General features: G+C 38.2%; 1 protein-coding gene across 2 annotated transcripts; it reads left to right on the top strand.

The window, feature by feature from the left end:
* The first annotated feature begins 5,547 nt into the window (after positions 1–5,547).
* Positions 5,548–13,865, top strand: rprd1b (regulation of nuclear pre-mRNA domain containing 1B). 2 transcript variants are annotated; one of them, XR_004930849.1, is made up of 8 exons: positions 5,548–6,253; positions 7,773–7,902; positions 8,801–8,934; positions 9,841–9,959; positions 10,271–10,397; positions 10,824–10,999; positions 11,915–13,237; positions 13,314–13,865. XR_004930849.1 is itself a non-coding variant. In XM_012877276.3 (7 exons), the coding sequence occupies exons 1-7, from the start codon at positions 6,103–6,105 to the stop codon at positions 12,062–12,064; spliced, it is 987 nt and encodes a 328-aa protein (XP_012732730.1). In that variant the 5' UTR covers positions 5,548–6,102; the 3' UTR covers positions 12,065–13,865. The 2 variants fall into 2 exon arrangements, 1 of the variants encoding a protein (XP_012732730.1); XM_012877276.3 differs by having other exon boundaries at positions 11,915–13,865.
* Positions 13,866–14,302: the final 437 nt, after the last annotated feature.

Raw genomic sequence — 14,302 nt, 5'->3', positions numbered from 1 at the left:
TAAATACTAAACATATCCAAAATAATAACTAAATATGAGCGTAAATTACTGAATAGAAAAATGGCACCAACAAATGAAATATTCCAAAAAATGAAAGATTCCAACAGAAAATACTAGGGCTGTTTGTTCCTTCTAGTCCATTCTGTCCTGACGAATAGGCCGCATGGCCTCATCTACGTCACATTCAATATTTTCCCTTGCACCTTGGGAAAAATCTTCTTGCATGCCTAATTCATCCTTGACATGACTTTGCATCTACATCTTGTGCAGCAGCAGACATTGCATTGAGCAAGGCCATCTGCTCATAGGGGCAGTGATCATATACTTTCCATCTCCATGCACTGAAGAATTCCTCTATAGGAATAGATAGAGATGTATATACTATATAGCAGCAATACCTGCTCTCCCATTGAAAAACTCTTACCATGGATGCAACCGTGTTTCTATTGAGAAAAGTTTGGACTCTTTGTCCTGCTCCTCTAAGTGAAAGGCCATGATTTACCACATGATCAGTCATAGTTGCCTAAATTTCATCTGTCACTTCAGTCCTTCCAGCTACACCTCCACCTCGCACACGGACTCCTCTTCCTCATAATCTTCTTCCCCTGACCCCTCTACCTCTTACTCTGACTCTCATCTGCCTTAGACCATCCATGCTTGCAAAGAACAACACACAACATGGCACCTTTTACTGTTATGTTACTGTTGGTCCTGTTATGGGTCAAAAGCATCTCTAAACAGGTGGGTTTTCAGGCTTGATTTAAAGGAACTCAGTGTTTTGGTTGATATGCAGTTCTCTTGAAGTTTGTTCAAGATTTGTGGAGCATAGGAACTAAATGCTGCTTCTCCATGTTTGGTTCTGGCTCTGGGTAAGCAGAATAGACCAGAACCAGATGATCTGAGTGATCTGGAGGGTTGATACAGCAACAACAGGTCTTTAAAGTATTTTGGTGCTGCGCCGTTCAGTGATTTATAAACTAGCAGAAACATTTTAAAGTCTATTCTCTGGGCTACAGGCAGCCAGTGTAAGAACTTTAGAACTGGGGTGATGTGCTCTACCTTCCTGGTTTTAGTACAAATGAGAGCAGCAGCATTCTGGATCAGCTGCAGTTGTCTGATTGATGTTTTGGGCAGACCTGTGAAGACACCGTTGCAGTAATCAATGCAACTAAAGATAAATGCATGGAAGAGTTTCTCTAGATCTGGTTGGGACATCAGTCCTTTAATCCTGGAAATGTTCTTCAGGTGATAGAAGGCTGACTTTGTGACTGTCTTTATGTGTCCTTGAAGGTTCAGGTCTGAATCAACTGGCCCTGCCTTCACCATTGACGCAAAATTCACTGGTTCATCTTCATTTACAAGACCCTTCTCAGCTGCTCACCACCTTATTCAGGTCACCTGCAGCAGCCAAAGCCTGTCACATACAACACCCGGTCATCACTTCATCTAAAATTACGTATGCCCAAAACCAACACTTCCCTTGGTCTTGCTTCTTTTCAATCTGCTGCCGCTCGTGACTGGAACGCTCTGCAAAATAATATTAAACTTGATATACTAATCTCAATTTCATCCTTTAAAACAATTTTATCACCCTTGTTTACAGACACTTGCAGTTGCGTGTCCTCATAGTCATGTTTGGGTTGTCTGTTGTGTTTTAAATCGTATTTTATGTATGTATTACTAATGCACTGTATTTATTTTAGCCCTACTTCCTTTTCCCTAAGTGGTTACCCCACTTGTGAGGCCGCCATTTTAAATAAAAAGTTGTTCTTAATGACTTGCCTGTAGAAATAAAGGTATAATAATAAAAAAAAAATCCTTCACCACACCCAGATTTCGGGCCTGATCACTAATTTATCGTAATAACTGAAGCTGCGTGCAAACTCTAGTTTGTCCTCTTTAGCTCTAAAGATAATAATGTCAGTTTTGTTTCTGTTCAACTGGAGAAAGTTTTGGCACATCCATGCATTGATTGGTTCTAAGCCTCCGTTCAGTACATGGATGGGTTCATAGTCACATGGTGACATTGTAATGTAGAGCTGTGTATCATCTGCATAGTTATGGTAACTTATCTGGTTTCTTGTTATAACCTCAGCTAGTGGGAGCATATATTGAACCTTGGCGTACCCCACATGTGAATTTTGTGCGCTCACATGAGAAGTTACCTATTGACACATAGAAATCCCTGTTCTTTCATCTATCTAAAACACAACACATAAAATGTTACACAACTTTGAAGGATTTGCTTCAGATTTTCACATTTACTTTTAGAAATATTGTGAAAATATTGTACGGTAATAGATATAAAACAATCCGGTTTAAGCAAACCTGATGCTTGATGCTTTTGTTGTGGGAATTACTTATGTTACTGATACATTTCTGCCATCCTGTTTCATGAAATTAAAACTCAAAAAAATAAAAAATGAAATCCGTGTAAAGGTACAGCTCTGTTTGCATTTCGGTTTACATTGCAGCCTCAAATTACTAAACACACTTTTTGCATTGGCATAAGATCTACCTGATGATCCAAATCCAAAACCCATTGTTTTGACTGGGATAGTGTGCTTTTTTTCACCCACAGTATCATGGAGGCAAATGTCTATGAAAATGAGCTTATCTGTCCAAACACGGTGATATGTGATAATGTCGAGAAGACACGCTTCTGATTTTCTACCCGCTCTGTTTTTTTTTTTGTCATTTCTTTTTATTAACAAAAGCACACCCTAACAAAAGTGTTAAATAATAACAATAATAACTTATTCAATAACAGCCTTGAATAAGTGTAACAAACAGCCTTGAATTACATCATAGAATAACTATACTTGCATTGTTCATTGAGTTGCATTCGCCTCATAATATTCTTCTCCTTGACAGATTGTTTTCTAAAGGCCTGTGGGGTAACAGCTCAATGTTAAATATTTAATTCTCTTCAGTCAATCGTTTCTCTCGCTATGGAAGATCAATAAAACCATCTTCTTTTTGCAAGCAACCAAAAGGACTTTATGCAAATATCTATCTTCTCTTAAAGGTATAGTGGACTGTTATTCTGGAAATGTTAGTAAGAAATGCCCAAGTCACTTTTTGATTAACTGCACAAGCGCAGGACCATCTTATCTGATCTAACGGGCTAACTGGATATATAAACACTAGAAGTGCTCATTAACAGCAAGAGGAACCTAATAAAGAACGACCACGCATAGTGGCAATGGGTGAGCATGTCACAATGACAACCAATAGATAAGGTGATACCTTGAAGCTGAAAAAAAATTGTTCATTACACCTTTAAGATTATGTCTCCATAAAAACCCTAAACACAATATTTTTTCTTATTTGGATAAGGATATATCATAGCCTGTGATCTGATCCAAAATCACATAGAAGTCTTTCCAAACATACAACTCCAGATCAAAGAGAAATATATATAAATGAAGGGTTTACATGAACAAGATAGTACTTCTGATTCTAGGGGGGGATGAAAAATGTATTTCTTTGAAGGAGGTGAGCTTGGTTCCTTAGACTGTAATGTTGCTTTTTAGCTCATGGAGACTCCTGACTTGTCCATCTTTTAATATTGTACATAATGCTGTCACCCCATTTGGGATGTTCTTGCCAGCTTCTGCTTTTAGATGTTTATTACAAGATAATGACCGAAGTAATCTGAATTTATTTTCCAGCTTGTAGTGGTATATATTCATTTATTTACCTAATTTACTGAACATGCAAAGTAGATTTATACTACTTTTTTAAATAAGGAAAATTCATTATATATTTTCCTTGCAGCAAAGCTGAAAATGTGACAATAATGTGGATTATAATGTGTGTAATTGTTTCAGTCACAACAGAGTTAATATATAAAACACTGCATCTCTTGTTATGAGAGTTTGATATATAAGATTAAAATGTCTACTCTGGTTCACATCAGGTAAAGCTTTGTTAACTTAAGGCTTAGTAATGAAGCGCACAACACTAAAATCGTTTTTCACCATACAGTGGATTTGAAAGTTGTTCACACCCCTCAGGGATTATTAAGAATTTGGGGGAAAAAAATGGTTTTGATTAGGAAAATTATATATTTTCAAATATGACCACAGCAGATTCTACTTGCAATCAGACAAACCTGTACATCCTCTGGGTTTTGGTTGTAGAACTTTCCTGCTTTAACCATTTTTTGGTCAATGTTATTACACACACACCACAAAACAAAATGTTTCTGCATTATATATAGAGAGAGCTAATAAAGGTCTTTTCACCTTCTTTGCCTGTATGTGTTTGTTATATTCTGAATATTCATGTAATTATAATTGTAGTATAATAGTTTTCATAGAATTCCATGTGAAGTTGTTGAAAAAGTCTTAATGCAATGTATATGGTAAACATCAAACTCAACATATTTTGGACATAAAGTACATTTGCGCAATTAAAAAAAGATTTGACTAATCATGTGCAATGGAAAAACACATTACCATGACAACACTTTAAAACAAAACAAAAATTATCCGACAGTGGTGAAAAACAATTGAAATCTTTTAACAAAGTGAGTCCTTGCTTCCTGTCATACAGTTACACTGAAATGTTTTAATGCAACAATAATTAAAGATGTGACAGATTAAGTACAGATACATAACAGCACAACCACCATGTCATGTGCCGACACAAATAATATTATTGTAAAGTTAATCTATTTATTTTTTGTCTTTTGTCAACCTGTTGCATTTAACTGTTGTGATGGATTACAGTGGGTCCTCAGGAATATACCTAACCATGTGGTTGCCTGATTGTAACGCTTTTCCACTGAAATATAAAGCTGCTGACAAAAACTACAAACTTATAAATTTTAGTACAAACTTAAAGTGACCACAAATGAATAGTAAATGGTGTTAATAACTGCATTCAAGACCAATTAGCTTGGTTTGGAACTTAAATTTTTCACTTTTACTATTTGTAAATATAAATTCTAATTGATATTTTAAAGGGATTTTGCCAGGTTTTCAGAGATCTTGTGGATGCCCATGCATCATACAATCAAAAGTCTCTCGAAGAACTAGTCCCAGTTATGTTTGACAAGTTTTTATGCTAGGCTGCTTTTTATACAGGCTGCATTGAACTGTTTAAGGGGCAGATGTGGCCCGTGGGCCTTGAGCTATAGTTGTAACTCAACTAGAGAAGCATACATAATAGTATTAAAATGACATGCAAAGAATATGCGAATGAAATCTGTTGCAGCTTGCTTTTGTTAAAAGATTATTTTCAAGTGTAGATTTCTCTCATGTCTACAATTAAACAATAATCAGGATAGTATTTATACGGCCAAAAAATAGTATATTTAGATAATAAAGAAAAAATAAAATACATAATAAAGAAAATTAAACGTAAAAAATGAGGAATAAAGGGCGAAAATAGATATTTGTTTAAGAAATAAAGCCGTAACTAAGGTAAAGTAGTCTGCATTAGAGAAAGCCTTTAATTTCCTTTACACCTAAAGGGAAATCATATCTATTATTTTAGAATTCAGCGATCAAGTGCTCGTGTCTGACGAGTGACGTCGTCTCTCTGCGACGCACATGACAGGGTGAAAGTGCAAGCCGCCATTATTTCGAGAGATTTTTTACATGAGTTTATGCGACCAAAGACAGAGTGTGAGTTTTTAAACCCGGCCTTTTTCTGTTGTTTATTAGACGATATTGTATTAGAGATACCGAAAAGGAGTGTTTTAGAAATGCGTGCTTGTTTTACCCCAGGTTAAAGCACGGAGAAGCTCGGCGCTTCACTTATCTGCAGTTGGCTTCCGAGCTGCTAGCTTAGGTTAGCGCCTGCTGTAAACAAACACAACAGTCTGCAAAGGCACAGCGGCTTCCCTCTGCTGGCTTGCCGTCTTATGTCTCTTTAATTTAGGTGTTTAAGGGCTACAATAACGTTAGAAACACAGGGATATAACCGGCAGGCGACAGAAAGCTGCCCGATGCCAATAATCTGCGCGGTAAGCTGCGCAACTTCAGTTTTGATGACTGTGCGAGCTGCTCCAAAATAGCTCAGAGCTCAGTTGCTTTGGAGCGGGTCGGGGGTTAGTTTTTAGTGGAAGCAGGAAGAGGAGAAGTTACCGGCATGTCGTCCTTCTCCGAGTCGGCCCTGGAGAAGAAGCTGTCGGAGCTGAGCAGCTCTCAGCAGAGCGTCCAGACTCTGTCTCTGTGGATCATCCACCACCGCAAACACTCGGCCCTCATCGTCAAAGTCTGGCACCGGGAGCTGAAGAAAGGTGAGTTTTTGTTTTTCTTTAAAGAATGCTACAGCTTTGGTACAATTAGACGGTGTGAGATGTGTTTTCGTGCATTACGGAGGTTCGGATGTTGTGGTTTGCAAGATTGTTTCTTGTGAAGCAGAGTCTTTCTAAATCCGATTCCCCAGACTTGACCTCATGCAAGCCAGAGAACACAAAGAGAAACACAATTCTGCTATATCTGTGCCTGCTCCTTGAACCTTTTCACATTCTTGTCACATCAGAACCACGATTTTAACTGTGTTCTGTTGGGATTGTAGGTGGAACATGTGGAAAATGGCTCATAGTTTTCAAACAGTTTTACAAACAAAAGTCCAGAAACTGCACATCAGCCAGAAGGCCAGGTCTTGGTGGTTTTACAGTTCTCCCACATGCCTTTTGTTTTCCAGAGGATGGGTTGAATAGTTCTCCTCGGGGTGTTTAAAAGCTTGGAATATTGTGTTTTAAAATCTCTGATGGGTTCGTTGGTCTTCATACGGCTTTTTATTGTTTTTCTAACAAACCTCTGAGGCTTACACAGAAGTTACACAGGTGGCTTCTTTGTACTAACTAGGTGACTTCAGAAGGCAGTTGGTTGGCTGGCATTTAGCGAGGGTAAATAAAGTTAACGGGGGCTCATTACACATGCAAGCCACACTTTTCAGATTTTCATTTGTGAAATATTTTGAACTCCGTGTATGATTTTCATTAAACTCCTTATTTATGCTCTACTTTGTGCTGAACTGTCACTTAAAGGCCTGTCAGATTACATTGAAGGTTGTGGTTGACACAGTAGGAAATGTATAAAAGTTGAATTGATTGTAAAAAAAAATATGACTTTAAAGAGAAAGTGATTCAACCATAGTTGGATGCGCCAGCTGAATATTTTACATGTTTTATAGTTTATTCTCTTGTGACCTTTTGCAAACTAGTTATGAATCATGCCGCATCGGAGGTAAAGTTTATTTATTATATTTAGCTCCGAGAGGTTACTGACTGCATAAAAAAACAAAACGCTATTAAGTGCCTTGTCCTTATTGTTGTCACAATATGGACAAAACCTGACTTGACTATATTTGAATTAAACATTTTGTAACTAAGCAATACCTATTTTTCATTGGGCATACCGTTGCACTTTGCAACATGTCGTTGTCTTCATACTGTTGTAAATGCGTTTGGTTTTGTTGCTGAATACGCTCAGGGAGGGCATGCAAATTCCAGAAAGGTCCAAGCTAGGAATCAACCATCTTTCTGTAGCGCGACAACATTGGCAGCTTCCACCGTGCAGCAGTTATGTAGAGTAGCTAAAAGCAAAAAGGTCTTTGTGCGTCGTGCTTTCGAGGACAGAAACACAGAAGTGGCAAAATCAAACTCTTGAATTGAAGAAAAGCATTTGTGACTGCACGATTTACTGTCATTTATTAATCAGAGAAAAATAATGAGCTGACACATGAGTGTTGGGTATGATGAAATTTTTCTTAGTTGATGATTAAAAAAAAAATTGTTCTGTGTTTTCTAGCTAAAAGCAGCAGGAAGTTGACGTTCCTGTATCTGGCAAACGATGTCATCCAGAACAGCAAGAAGAAAGGACCCGAGTTCACCAAAGACTTCGAGTCTGTCCTTGTAGACGCCTGCTCCCATGTGGCAAGGTACGTTTCAACAATCAATCAATCAAAGTTTATTTATATGGCATTTTACAACAACCAGCAGGTGTCCAAAGTGCTTAACAAAACGAGTAAAATCACAACATACAATAAAAAGAGAGAACATATAAAACAATAAAATCAAAAAGGTTACAAAGAAACAAATGAATGAAATTGTCACACCACTGCTACGTATTAAAAGCCAGCCTGAACAGATATGTCTTGAGTTTGAACCTAAAAAGAGCGACATCTGTAACAGTGCGGATATCCGGGGGTAACTTGTTCCAGAGTCTCGGGGCAGCAGCTGCAAAAGCCCACAGTATGTTTTCCCAAACAGCAATGATCAATATTCTGTGGGATTGATGCATATGAAGCTTATAAATCAGTAACTGTGTTTTAACCACCAATGAGTGTCTTTTGGAGACCCTACAGTTAAAGTGGGATCATTAAGAAATAATCACGCGACTCTTTGCTGTTGAAATGGACTAAAATGGATTTATTGTTAGCATCTCTAAATTTGATCACATGTCCAATACTTTAAGTACAATATTCTGCATAAAACATACTGGGACCAGTTTAGCTGTCCTCTTTAAAAGATGCCTTGGTAATTAGATTCAGTAAGGCTTGTATCGAAGAAATTAAAAACATTAAACTGCAGGCACCCAGGCTTCTGCCTGAATGTTTCAGGCTTAAATGTAGATATTGTTCCCTTTTTTTTAAACTCTAAGTCAAAATAAAGGCCCAAAACATGTATTTACATATTTTTGTGAACTTTAATTCCAAACGTATTTTACTTTTTTGGATGAGTTTAAAAACATTTAGTCATTTTTATTTTGTTTTTTAAGCTTGCCATTGTTCCCTCCTTCGCTGTGCTTTAATCTGCTCTTTTCTTGCCACTCCGCAGTGAAATTGACGAGGGTAGTAAAAAGCAAATGGAGAGGCTGCTGAACATCTGGAAGGAAAGGAGTCTCTACAGAAGTGATTTCATTCAGCAGCTCAAGCTGGCCATAGAGGACTCCAGCAGCCCCAGACCCTCAGGTTTGACCACTCAACATGGATAGAATTGCTCTACAATGTGTTTATATACAATTTTACAAAGGTTTTCACTAAGCCACCGTGGCTGATTGGGTGTAAAAGGCCCCATAATGGTTTGCATGCAGGCAGTTGTGCCATGAACCCACCACAGCTTTATCTCTGACCTGTCTTCTCTGTTCCTGCTCTCTGGTGTTCTCTAACAAACCTCTGAGGCTTTTACAAAACAGATGCACATATGCTGAGATTAACTTACACACAGATGGACTCTTGTTACTAAATAAGGGACTTGTGGAGCTAATTGTTGGATTTTACTCAAGGCTATCAGAGTATAGGATCTGAATATAAATGTGTGCCAGTCTTATCAGACTTTTAGTACAAAAACGTTCAATTTCTTCCACTTTCCTATTATGTACTACTTTATGTTAGTCTATTGCATAAAAAAACTCTACAGTACTATAATTGGATTTGATAGATTTTGTAAGGCATTGTAAATGTGTGCAGTGATTGGTAGGGGTTAAAGATACCATAGAATTATGTGGAAGACAAGAAACACCAACTCTAACCAGTAAAATCCTTGGTTATGGCCCTGTAGTCCAACCCTGGTGGTGTTTTTATCTCTGTATAGATGCAATAAGCCTCTTTATTAGCAATACATTTGCTCAGAGATTGAAAAGCATTTCAATAATAACCTTTTAATATTTACAAGAGAAGGACTTAAAGAAGTTATTACTTCCAATAATTATTGATAACTTTATATTTTATTCCATAACCAGGTTTTATACAAGAGGTCTGGTAGTTGGAGCGTTATGAAGGCAATCTTACCTTTCCCTAGCATCTCTGTGTGGTGGTGGTGTTGTGGTTGGATACAAACTGTAACACTTTCTGCATTTCTGTTCTGTGACCCTGCAGAAGAAAAGAAGCCCGTAAAACGAAGCTATCAGAAGATCCAGGAAGATGAAGAGGATGACGATGACGACTACAGAAGCCATATATCTCCACGGATCGCAGATTCCTCTGCGAATCAGCTGGTACTACTCCTCGTATCACACAGAACAGTAATGGCCGACACTAGGGCTGCAACTAACAATTGTTTTAATAAATCGATTAATCGAATCGATGACGAAATCGTTGCTTTTAATTGTCGATCTTATCAATCCGTTGTTGCAGCCGTAGCCGACACATTACTTTATAAAGTCACGTGTGAAGCAGGACTGTCGGTGAATTTATCAGTTAAAATTGCTTCTTAGTCTCACTAGTTTCCTTTTCTCTTCATCTGAAGTCATCTCATTTCTCTAGTCTCTAATTTATCCTTTCTGTTTTTGATCCAATGAATGTTCAGACCGAGGAGCTGGTGAAGGCTCTGCAGGACTTGGAGAACGCCGCATCGGGCGACGCAGCCGTCCGCCAGAAGATCGCCTCTCTTCCTCAGGAGGTTCAGGATGTTTCCCTCCTGGAGAAAATTACTGGTAAGATCCGACAGACCTTTACGCTGGTTGATCTAGTTTGATTGTGCTGTGTGTGTTAATACAGCTCGGGTTTGTTGTTTTACAATGCAGCTGAGACCTGTGATTGAAGTATAGTGGCAGAAGTGCAGAGTTGTGTGTTTTAAACAACTGGACATGTAAATATAGAAAGTGTGTAGTTAAACATGAAATGGTAGCACATGCAGTTTAGAATACATTTTAAAAACATTAGTCTATTTTAATGTGGCTAAGTATTGATTCATAGATTGTTGTAAATACCCTATAAGTTTTCACCTATTCATGCTGAGCAGTAAAGGACAAAACCTACGTAATAAATATAGGTTTAGAGATTAAAACTTTGGGAAAAATGTGATAAACTCAGTGAAAAATATTCTGCAATCTTAACAAACAACTTTACCTCCAAATCAGACAAGGAGGCCGCGGACAAGCTGTCCAAAACTGTGGACGAGGCCTGTTTGCTGCTGGCAGAGTACAACGGGCGACTGGCAGCGGAGCTGGAGGACCGCAGGCAGCTTGCTCGCATGCTGACTGAGTACATCAGCAGCCAGAAGGAGGCGCTAGTGGAAAGGGAGAAGAAACTGGAGGTAAAGCACACGGTCTATGTAAAAAAAAAAAAAATCTATATCCAGATCTCTGTGGTCACTTTATTTCTGCATTTATTTTCAAGCTTCTACCGTAGGTTTGTGAGTAAAGCATTTATTATTTAGCATAGTGCAAGTTCACCATCAATAAGAAAGAGTTTTAGGTTTTGTTCCCACACTGAATTGATTCTTGTTCATAATTTAATGCCTGAACATTTTTAAATTGAGGTGACGCACCGTACATTAGTTCAAATACATCCATCGAGCTTTTTAGGTAAGACGTCTTTACAAGGATAGGATGTTATAAATGCCTGCGATAAAGGACAAAGAACCACTTTAGAAACGTCATGAAGTATGAGGCTAGGAGGGTTTTATTTTAGAGTTTAAACCTCTCAGGTTTAAACTCTTGACTCCTCAGTGCTTGTCGTGTTAAAGCTACTGCAGTACCAACAAATGTTGAGATTTCACATATGCAGCAAATGTTTCAGAGTTTCAATTCAATTCAATTCAATTTTATTTATATAGCGCCAAATCATGAAACATGTCATCTCAAGACACTTTACAAAGTCAAGTTCAATCATATTATACAGATTGGGTCAGATTATACAGATTGGTCAAAATGTCCTATAAAAGGAAACCAGTTGATTGCATCAAAGTCCCGACAAGCAGCATTCACTCCTGGGGAACCGTAGAGCCACAGGGAGAGTCATCTGCATTGTCTATGGCTTTGCTGCAATCCCTCATACTGAGCAAGCATGAAGCGACAGTGGAAAGAAAAACCACCCATTAGCGGGAAGGAAAGTTTGACCATGAATGTATTAATCTGTAAATCCGGCCTGCAAATATTTTGGATTTCTCATGATTTAAAAGTGCTGGGCCGTCGTCAGTAACCCTGGTTCCTGCTGTCCCCCCCCCCAGGAGTATAAACAGAAGCTGGCGAGAGTGACTCAGGTGAGGAAGGAGCTCAAGTCCCACATCCAGAGCCTCCCGGATCTCTCCCTGCTGCCCAACGTTACCGGTGGATTGGCGCCCCTACCTTCTGCCGGAGACCTCTTCTCCACCGACTGAGAGCTCTTGGGTTGAACAGACTACTGGAACGTCCCTCCTCAGCCAACCTCAGCCCCATGTTTGAGTAACAAGGATGCTCCTGGCTTTGCCTCCACCTCGAAGGCACGTGTGGTAAAACTTCTCACAGAAGAGCAGCGCAGTCCACCTGCTAAACTCAACCCCAGCAGGACAAGAAGGAGACATGAGAGGAACAGCGGAGGAGAACCGAGACTCTGTCCGGCCGCGTTCTACGCCACCAGCCTGGAAGTTTGGTTCCTGATTGTTTTTATTTTATTTTAAATTCTGAAATGTTCTTTCAATTAAAAGGCCCATCCTGTTTGCTATGTTTTCCCAATTCGTTTAGGTTATGGCTTCAGTCTGAAGAGGTTAATATTCACTTTTATTTTATTTTTATTTTTTTTTTTGGGGGGGGGGGCGTCTTTCTGTTGGTGTTTTTATTTTTTATTTTTATCAGTGCTTGGCCAGATAGGTAGGTTTTTTTTGTGTGTGAAAAGATCATGTTGGGCTCAGCATGTGTGGACTTTTGTTTTCTTCTGTTACGTCACGTCTTCATTTTAGTAACGTTTTTGAGTCCGCTTAAACGAGATTTGTTGAATAAAAGCGTCCAAATACAAATGGGAAAAAAGAAAACGAAAAAGATAAATTCTAGTGTTCAAGTGTTCTGGTTTTTTGATAAAAAAAGACAGTGTCCAACCCAAAAGTATCCTTTTTGTGCTTTTAGTTTAGGCCTATAATATGATTAATCTGAAAAAGTTCTGTAATGTGTGATGCGTTTAAGTTTTGCAAAAGCGAGCTGGAATTAGGAAATATTACAAAGTGTTCTTTCAAACAAGCTGCTGCGTGTACTTGTGTGTAAAAACATACGTATGAAAAGCTTAAACCTAAAAATACAGCAGCTTCTGAAAAGGAAACCGAAGCTCCAGGTTGCATGTTTAGAGTTTGCAAATATCGAAAATGTAAAATTTTATTTATCACATCTGTGAACAGCTCAAAATGGAAAAAAACAAACTAATTTTCATTTTCTAACCTCAACTCTTGAAATTATTAGCCTTAAAGGTCTGAAATTAATGATACCAAAATATTTCATTTTTGAACACAGTTCCTTTTATATTTAGTTGTTTTAATTTTTGCCAGCTCTTTTAGAGGAATAGGTGATAATTCATCGGTCTGTTGGTTTAGGAATGAAGAGAAGGATGCAGAGGAGATGAGGAGCAACTGGATGAAGAATTGTTTAAATTAAGATCAAAAGATTTAACCCTGAATTTATATTTAGCTTATCTTTTATTAGTTCTCTTTGACACCTTTTATTGGTGGATAGCCTCCTGTATACAGCTAGAAAAAGTAGGTCCTTGACATTTCATCACAGACAAGAACGTAGTGACTACTTTCAGAGCGAAGGGCTCCTGCTGATGTTTACTGAGCTGAGCAGAGTCTCCTGGCTGTCCAGAAGCACATATTTTTGTAAAAAGGAGTAAGTTAAGCTAATCAGCTTCACTTGTTTTCATTTCCTTTAAAAAGCAGCAGGCGAGCCATGACGGGAGTCCTGAACCGACGTCTGTGGCTTTAAAACGGATCCTCGTTAAAACCTTGAACTACTGAGCACCAGAGAAGATTCTGGTACCCTTTTACTTCCCAATGTGCTAAACTCGATAATATTTAGATACTTTCGTACCATCCGGCTGTTAAGTTTCTCTCTTCAGAGCAATGCTGTGCTACTGTAGGACAGTCCTGGAAGGAGATGTGGGTTTCTCTAATAAAAGTGATTCAGTGGATGCCAATAAAGTGGAACCATTTGAACAAACGCTGTCTGGATCTGAGCTTTAATGACGATTGCACTCAGAAAACAAACTGTTAAGGCTGGTGATGCAAGGCATGAGATTTTATTAATTCATACCCTTGATTTTTTTAATTGTTTTATTGGCTTTCTAAGCTTGCAAACTATAGTTATAAAACTGCTACAATTTCAGCCCCATAACTAACTACCAGGGCGGCTCTGGCGAGATAAGTGGGGCACAAAAGCTCAACACCTATTAGCAGCAACTCATTTTTCTGTGATTAATACAACCTGACTTTGATCAATTTTAAATTAAAGATACGTTAGCATAAACCTCCTCACTAGAAATGCCATTTTATATAAGAAAAATGTAATTAATTTTTTATAGATTACAAATAAAGACTCGCTAATGTTAATTTATTTAACAGAAAATATTCACATCAATCTATCAGTGAGCCAAGCAA

Source organism: Fundulus heteroclitus, chromosome 1, assembly GCF_011125445.2.
Source record: "Fundulus heteroclitus isolate FHET01 chromosome 1, MU-UCD_Fhet_4.1, whole genome shotgun sequence".
In the NCBI taxonomy this organism is placed as follows: domain Eukaryota; kingdom Metazoa; phylum Chordata; class Actinopteri; order Cyprinodontiformes; family Fundulidae; genus Fundulus; species Fundulus heteroclitus.
The sequence above is the reverse complement of the archived record's forward strand: the minus strand, read 5'-3'. Positions and strand labels throughout refer to the sequence as shown.